Here is an 8,408-nt window from a genome sequence, read left to right as displayed (position 1 = left end):
CGCAATGCGTGATTTGTGATATGCGATCTCCATTGATTCCAGACCTCTTACTGGAATGACTGAGTGCTTTCGGAACTCCTCACCAGTTGGTCTGTTCTAGTCTATTCCTGGAATAGTTCTTTATGTCGTTCTTGTAGACCCAAACGATTCATTTTCGGAGGGGTTAGTGCCATCAGTGCACCTCACGCGGTGCACTGTAGGCATTACTTAAGGTTCTTTGCGGCGTCCCTTCGGCCCCTATAGCTGCTACCCCTTTTATTCTTTTGATTGTAACTCTGTTCATATTCTCTTTCTTCCTCCTTACTTTTCTCAACCTTCTCCTGGTAATTGTTTCATAGTGCAACTGCGAGGTTTTCCTCCTGTTACGCCTTTTAAACTTCCTTTATTCTCAATTTCCCTTTCAGCGCTGAATGACCTCATAGGTCATAGCGTTTGGCATTTGACCTAGATTTTTTAATATTCTAATTCCATTTCCAAACGTCTCATAAAATAGTGACTATTCCATTTTTTGGGGGGAGGGGTTGGACATTGATTCGTATGAAGAAGCGTTTCATAAAATAGTGACCTTTTTTTATTTGCTCATATGAACTACAATGGCGTCGTAATAACCATGGTCAACGAATCATAGAAGCCGCATTCATTATGAAAGACGTTGCTGGGATTAGGGTCTTACTATTAATGGTCTTGGACACCAAACTTTTTGGACCCAAAAGCATTTAGCAGTAAATGTTTTAATGACTTTGGGTTACTGACATGAAAGGTTTCTTGAGTAGCTGACTATATCGCATTTTGGAGTGCACGACTTATGAAATTCACGAAAATGCTACGTGTATGTGACGAACGTAAAATGTTGGGGTATTTCTGTTACCTGGTGTCTTAGATTCTGTGTGTTTTAAGTCAGTTTAAAACTGTATAAATAATGTCTTGAGAGTTGAAGAATTTGAAAAGGATTCTTCTTGAATTGCATCTCTATAATTATTGTATTTATTATCGACTCTTAATGTGACAGTCTTTTTGCAATGATTTGTATACAGATTTCGGTGATGAAACCATTACATCTTAATATGAAAATGATAACCAATGCTGAATAAATTTGTAATGACAGCAACCATTAACATTATTATGATTATTACTGAGTAATAGAAGTAGAATTGGCATCGTTTTTGCAAAGACTATTTATCAGTATTGTTGTATTATTACTATTGTTGTTATTCAATCATTTTGGGATTACCTACACTGAACTTTTTTAGACATTTCCAAGTGATGGACGAGCGTAGGCATTACTTGAATAATAATAATAATAATAATAATAATAATAATAATAATAATAATAATAATAATAATAATAATATATTTGTATATGTATATATATGTTTGTGTGTGTGTGTGTGTGTATGTACGGGAGTGTGTATGTGGGTATGCTTGTGTATATATATGTTGTGTGTGTATATACATAAGTGTGTGGGGTGAAGTATGCTTGTGTCTATATATATATATGTGTGTATGTGTTTGTGTGTGTATGTATATATATGTGCATGTGGCAGTGTGTATGTTTGTGTCTAATATGTATATATATATAACGGTGGGTATGCTTGTTTATATATATATATATATATATATATATATATATATATATATATATATATATATATATATATATATATATATATATATTATATATATATATATATACTATATATATATATATATATTGTGTGTGTATTTGTGTGTGTGTGTATGCCTGTGTGTCTATATATTTATGTTTGTGTGTGTATGTGTATGTACGTGTGTGTGTGGGTGGGTATGTTTGTGTAAATACGTCAATACCTGGCTGACACTTGGTAGGACATTTGTGAACGTTTGACTTACTTTAAGGTAAACTTGACAGTTTATTGTTCGAAATAGTATTATATCTGTTTATACATACACACACACACACACACACATATACACATATATATATATATATATATATATATATATATATATATATATATATACTGTATATATATAAAAGACAAAATCTACGAAGGAAGAGAAACAATGGAGTGCTGCGAGGCCTTTCGACTGTCGTCCTTTACTTAGCTATGTAAAGGACGACAGTCGAAAGGTCTTGCAGCACTGAAACAATGGAGTGCTGCGAGGCCTTTCGACTGTCGTCCTTTACTTAGCTAAGTAAAGGACGACAGTCGAATGGCCTGCACTCCATGTTTCTCTTTTCCTCGTGGATTTTGTCTTTATTTATATATTCATCACGTTCCATATCTTCGTGATCCAGTTATTACAGTATGTATATATATATATATATATATATATATATGTATATATACACACATATATATATACATATACACATATACACATATATATATATATATATATATATATATATATATATATATATATATTATATATATATATACATATATATATATATATATATATATATATATATATATATATATATATATTCCTAAATGAAAATAAAATATTTTCATTTGTGGTTTTTTGTTTGAAAATATGCATCGCGCTTCGTTCTGTTTAAACACTCGAATATCGTGTTTATAATATTTTTTCCTAAACTGAATAGCATAATTTCATATTTTATCGTAAGTAGACTGTACAAGAACAAGGGTGTGTGATTATGTGCGTCGTGAGTCCAATTTACCCTTAAATAAAAACCTCTTGCATGTCAACAGTTTTTCACGACTTAAACTTTTCGTTTACCATTGGTCCTGTTGGTAAACCTCCCCCACCCCTCTTCCCAAATCATCCTGCCTCCCCCCTTCCCAAATCAAGTAAACCTCCTCCCCAACCCCTCTTCCCAAATCAAGTAAACTTCCTCCCTCCCCCCTTCCCAAATCATGTAAACCTCCTCCCCAACCCTTCTTCCCAAATCAAGTAAACTTCCTCCCTCCCCACCTTCCCAAATTAAGTAATCCTCCCCCACCCCCTTCACAATCAAGTAAACCTCCCCTCTCCCGCAAACTTCTTCCCATAAATCAAGGCCCCCACTTCCAATCCTTCCCCACTTCCCAAACCAAGTAAACCTCCCCCTCCCCCTTCCCAAATTAAGTAAACCCACCCTTCCCATCCCCACTTCCCGAATCAAGTAAACCCACCCCTACCCTCCCCTTCCCAAAAATCAAGCAAACCTCCCCACCCCTCCCTTTCCCAAATCAAGCAAAACTCCCCACCCCTCCCCTTTCCCAAATCAAGCAAACCTCCCCACCCCCTCCCCTTTCCCAAATCAAACAAACCTCCCACCCCTCCCCTTTCCCAAATCAAGCAAACCCCACCCCTACTCCTTCCCAAAATCAGGCAAACCTTCCCACCCCTCCCCTTTCTCAAATCAAGCAGACCTCCCCCCCCCTCCCCCTTTCTCAAATCAAGCAAACCTCCCCATCCCTACCCCTTCCCAAAATCAAGCAAACCTCCCCATCCCTACCCCTTCCCAAAATCAAGCAAACCTCCCCACCCACTCCCCCTTCCCCAAATCAAACAAACCTCCCCACCCCCTCCCCCTTTCTCAAATCAAGCAAACCTCCCCATCCCTACCCCTTTCCAAAAATCAAGCAGACCTCCCCATCCCTACCCCTTCCCAAAATCAATCAAACCTCCCCCACCCACCCCCTTCCCAAACCAAGCAAACCTCCCGCCCTCCCCTTTTTCTCAAATCAGGCAAACCTCCCACCCCCCCCTTTCTTAAATCAAGCAAACCTCCCCACCCACTCCTCCTTCCCCCAAATCAAGCAAACCTCCCCACCCCCTCCCCCTTTCTCAAATCAAGTAAACCTCCCACCCCCTCCCCTTCCTCAAATCAAGCAAACCTCCCCCCCTCCCCCCTTTCTCAAATCAAGCAAACCTCCCCACTCTCTCCCCCTTCCCCAAATCAAGCAAACCTCCCACCTCCCCTTTCTCAAATCAAAGCAAACCTCCCCCCCCTACCAGTTTCACAAATTAAGCAAGTTTCCACTTCCCCTTCCCAAATCAAGCTAACCTCCCCCACCACCCTTCCTCCCAAATCAATTATACCTTCCGAAGTAGATTTTATGAGCCCCGTAAAAACAGAAAAATTAAAAAAATACAAAGTACTGTGCTTGCATGCGTGCTTGCTTGCGTGGAGAATTCACTGACCGCGATTTATGTACGTAAATAGGTCCCTGAGTACGCTTCTCCATCAAAGCAAGGTTTATAACGAAGTTTGACGGCAGTAGCAAGTGATCAGTGCAGCGTAACAGGTCGGTGGTCGTCGATGTCCGCAAGGAGAGTAGACAGGAGAGTAGCGAAATTATTGTGATTCTCTCCATCTCTTGTTTTTTTTTTTTTTTCTTTTTTTGAAAACGTCTCTGTGTTTATCTCGGGAATTCCTTCGCTGTGATATACGTGACGTCATCGGGTGGTTGTTTAAATTTGTGTTGGTTACTTATTCACGTGCGTATATTTTAAACGTATTTATAGATATACGCAAAGATTCGTGACCTTTAGTTTCATTCCCATTAGTTTTATGGGCTGATATTGGTTGCCGGTTACGTGTTGATATTTTATGCGTATTTATAAACACATACAGACTCGTCCTTGTACTTTTACGCCCACTATCGTTTCTCCTGATTAAGACGCAGGTAAAATGAATTAGCCAGCGTTTGTGTGCTATTAATAGTTGACGATTCACGTGTTTATATTTTACACCTATTTATAAATACATATAGACTCGTGCTTTTGACCTTTACGTCTAGCGTATCTACTGATTAAGACGCCAGTAAAATTAATTATCCTGCGTTTTGCAGATTCACGTGTGTATATTTCATACGTATTTATAAATCCGGATAGATTTGTGCCTTTTACTTTCATGCCAAGCTTATGTAGTGATGAAGACGCAGGTAAAATGAATTAGCCAGCGTTTATGTACTGGCATCAGCTGACAATTCATGTGTTTATATTTTACACGTATTTATAAATACGCATTTACAGACTCGTGCCCTTTACTTTTACGTCCACTGTTGTTTCTGCTGATTAAGACGCGGGTAAAATGAATTAGCCAGTGTTTATATGCTGGTGTTGGTTGACGTGTTTATATTTTACACATATTTGTAAATACGTATAGATTTGTGCCTTTTGCTTTCATGCCAAGCGTATCTAGTAATCGAGGCGCAGGTGAAATGAATTAGCCAGCGGTTTGCAGATTCACGCGTATATATTTTATGCGTATTCATTTATACGTATAGATTCGTGCCTTTGACTACTGCTAATTCAGTCGAAGGTAAAATCAATTAGCCAGCGTTTTTCCCCTTCAGTCCTTCAGTGTGAAACGCAACGAAGCATCTTGCATCTACACTAAACACTTCCGGTGAGCGCAGTCCGTACCGGAAGTACGCTCTTGGAAGAAGCAATCTGCAGTTGCAGCGAGAGTAAATGGCATGTCATCTTGACCAATAGCAAAGCTGCGATGATGTAAAGGTCAGGAGAAGACTCTTTGAGATATTACCGAGCAGGAGATACAGTCGGTAACCTTCCTTGTTGCGACGCCAGGTCAGTGTAAGCCAATCGGTCACTCAGAGTCGTACTGTGGGTTGCAGTGTTGTTGCTTAGCAATGTGAATTTGAAACTTATCGCGGTAGCTTCAGATAGTTTTAGTGTTAACATTCCCATGAGTTTATCGTACTGTTATGTTATCATTGTAATTAAGTGAATTAAGTTTTATAAATGATTATTTGGCCATTGTCTTATTAATGTTCAAATTCTCATGGTTATTTTACTGTTATGTTATCATTGTTATTAAGCAAATTAGGTTTCATAAACGATTATTTGATTATTATCTTAATCTTTAGATTGTGAGCTCAGTGTCAATAAGTTATCGAAGCAAGTTGTGTCGGAACGATAATTTTGAAGATTTTTCCTAAGATAATTTCTTAATTAACTTTGGCGTTCATATTGTTAAAATGATTATCAAGAATGCTTTTCAAGCCTTAGTGTTAAGACTGGTTTCAAATTACTTTTGTGCTAACGATATTTTTTTTATTTTCACAGTAAAATTATCATTTGAAGTTACTTTGGCTTTAAAATTACAATGTAAGAGTTATTTTACTGTTATAATGATAATCTCTAAAGTTATTCGATTGTAGAAATAACAAATTTTTAGTTATTTTAGCTTGAAAACAATAATTTCGAAATTGCTTATAAGATGATAATAATTTCGAAGTGATCTTACTGTTGAAATTATAATGCAAGATTAATTCGGAGTTCTTTCTGTGATGAAAAGATAAACTGGAATTTATTTGAGTGTGAAAAAGATTATCTGGAATTTATTTCCGTGTTAAAAAATAATCTGGAATTTATTTCAGTGTTAAAAAATCATCTAGAATATATTTTAGAGTTAAAGAATAATCAGGAATTTATTTCATTGTTAAAAAGTAATCTGGAATTTATTTTAGAGTTTAAAAACTAATCTGGAATTTATTGCAGTGTAAAAAATAATCTGGAATTTATTTCGGTTAAAAAGATAATCTAGAATTTATTTCAGTGTTAAAAAATAATCTGGTATTTATTTTGGAGTTAAAAAATAATTTGGAATTTTTTTCTGTGTTAAAAAATAATATTTTAGAGTTAAAAAGATAATCTGGAAATTATTTCAGTGTTAAAAAATCATCTGGAATTTATTTTAGAGTTAACAAAATAATCTGGAATATATTTCAGTGTTAATAAAATAATCTGGAATTTATTTCAGTTTAAAAAAATAAGCTGGAATTTATTTTAGAGTTTAAAAAAATCTGGAATTTATTTCAGTGTTAGAAAAATAAGCTGGAATATATTTTAAAGTTAAAAGCAAAAGTCAGGTGTAAAAGTTCCTTCGAAATTACTAGCGTTGAAATAATCAGTTGGTTGAATTTCATTTAACGAGGGCAAAGGAATTTCTGTATCTAAAAGGTTATGATATAATTACCTTAAAGATAATTTACATAAATTATATAAATATATATTATATATGTGTGCATATAAATATATAATATATATATATATATATATATATATATATATATTTATATATACATATATATATATATATATATAATATTATAATATATACATTATATTATAGAAAACCAACTGATTATTAGAAAACCAACAGATTATTATTGTTATTATTATTAGTTCACAGTCACTAATGGCGCTGTAATGATCGGGGAGTGTTTGTGTGAATAAGCAAATGACATTTTCATATCCGCTTCAGCAGCTGTGAAAGTCAAAGGTTTTATAAGTTTGTGCATCCTTTTCATGCTCATACGATTATCTCTTGCACATGCATGTGTATACATATGTATATACGTATATATATGTGTGTATGTATGTATATTTATATATACAGATATATAATGCATAATATATATGTGTGTGTGTGTTACTGTATGTCTGGTGTCTGTGTATACAATACGCTTAAGGTTGATATTCTGATTTGGTATTTTAAAAGCTGAATACATTTTGTGTAGACTGTAAAATCTGAGACGCCAGGTGCTCTGCAATACCCTTTCGTCCGTGTCATTACGTATGACCTATGACAGACCTCTTCGAAGCTGCCATTTAGTGTTTGAAGTCATAAGACCAATAAAAAAAATACTGTTTTTTTTTAATATCTCATGCTATCCCATAGTCTTTTCCAAGGAATGTTCTTATCAAGTAATGTTCATCCTTCACCTCTGATGAGATGTTTAGTTACTTTAAGTGAATTTATGACTACTGGGGCATCTACAGGTGAAAATGATAAAGTTCTACTTTAAATAAAAGGCTGCAAATAAATGTTTGAATATTGGGTGTACTGCAAATAAAAAAGGTAAAGTTTCACTTTAGATAAAAAGGGTGGGGGAGGGTTTGGATACATAGGGCTAAGTATATCCTAGAGGGTAGACGGATACATAAACTGGAGGATAATAATAATCCGTTAATCTTCTATCATTCCCATTCTTTCTCTTTGCAGAATGCAGCCATACAGTTTAGTCAAAGGTAAGACCTTTTTTGTGTTTGTTTTTTTTTAGCGTTTTTTCCATTTATTTCGGGTGTCATTTTGAAGGCGATTTCTTATTTTTTTATTTTGACTTCGCCATTTTTTGTTTTTTTATTTCCATTTTTAGTTCTTTTTTTAGATTCCTGCTATTTTTATTGTTTTTAATTTTTATCGCTTTTTTCCCAATATATTTTTATTTCGGGTGTCATTTTTAATACGATTTCTTAGTTTTTTTTATTTTACTCCCGCTATTGCTTTTTTTTTTATAGACTTTTCCACGTTTTCTTTTTTTAATTTTCGGATATCGTTTTGAAGGCGATTTCTTAGTTTTTTTTTTTATTTGATTCCCATTTTTTCTTATTTTCATAGCTTTTTTCCCAAATCCATTTTATTTTTGGGTTTAATTTTGAAG

At 34.8% G+C, this 8,408-nt stretch overlaps 1 protein-coding gene across 3 annotated transcripts in view; it reads left to right on the top strand.

The window, feature by feature from the left end:
• Nucleotides 1–8,408, top strand: part of LOC136834354 (zinc finger protein chinmo-like) — a 219,188-nt gene that overhangs the window by 49,817 nt on the left and 160,963 nt on the right. For all 3 annotated transcript variants that reach the window (XM_067096868.1, XM_067096867.1, XM_067096862.1), the window contains exon 2: nt 7,970–7,995. In XM_067096868.1, coding sequence (XP_066952969.1) covers nt 7,970–7,995 — 26 coding nt within the window. The remainder of the gene's footprint in view (nt 1–7,969; nt 7,996–8,408) is intronic.

This window comes from Macrobrachium rosenbergii, chromosome 53 (genome assembly GCF_040412425.1).
Source record: "Macrobrachium rosenbergii isolate ZJJX-2024 chromosome 53, ASM4041242v1, whole genome shotgun sequence".
In the NCBI taxonomy this organism is placed as follows: domain Eukaryota; kingdom Metazoa; phylum Arthropoda; class Malacostraca; order Decapoda; family Palaemonidae; genus Macrobrachium; species Macrobrachium rosenbergii.
The sequence above is the reverse complement of the archived record's forward strand: the minus strand, read 5'-3'. Positions and strand labels throughout refer to the sequence as shown.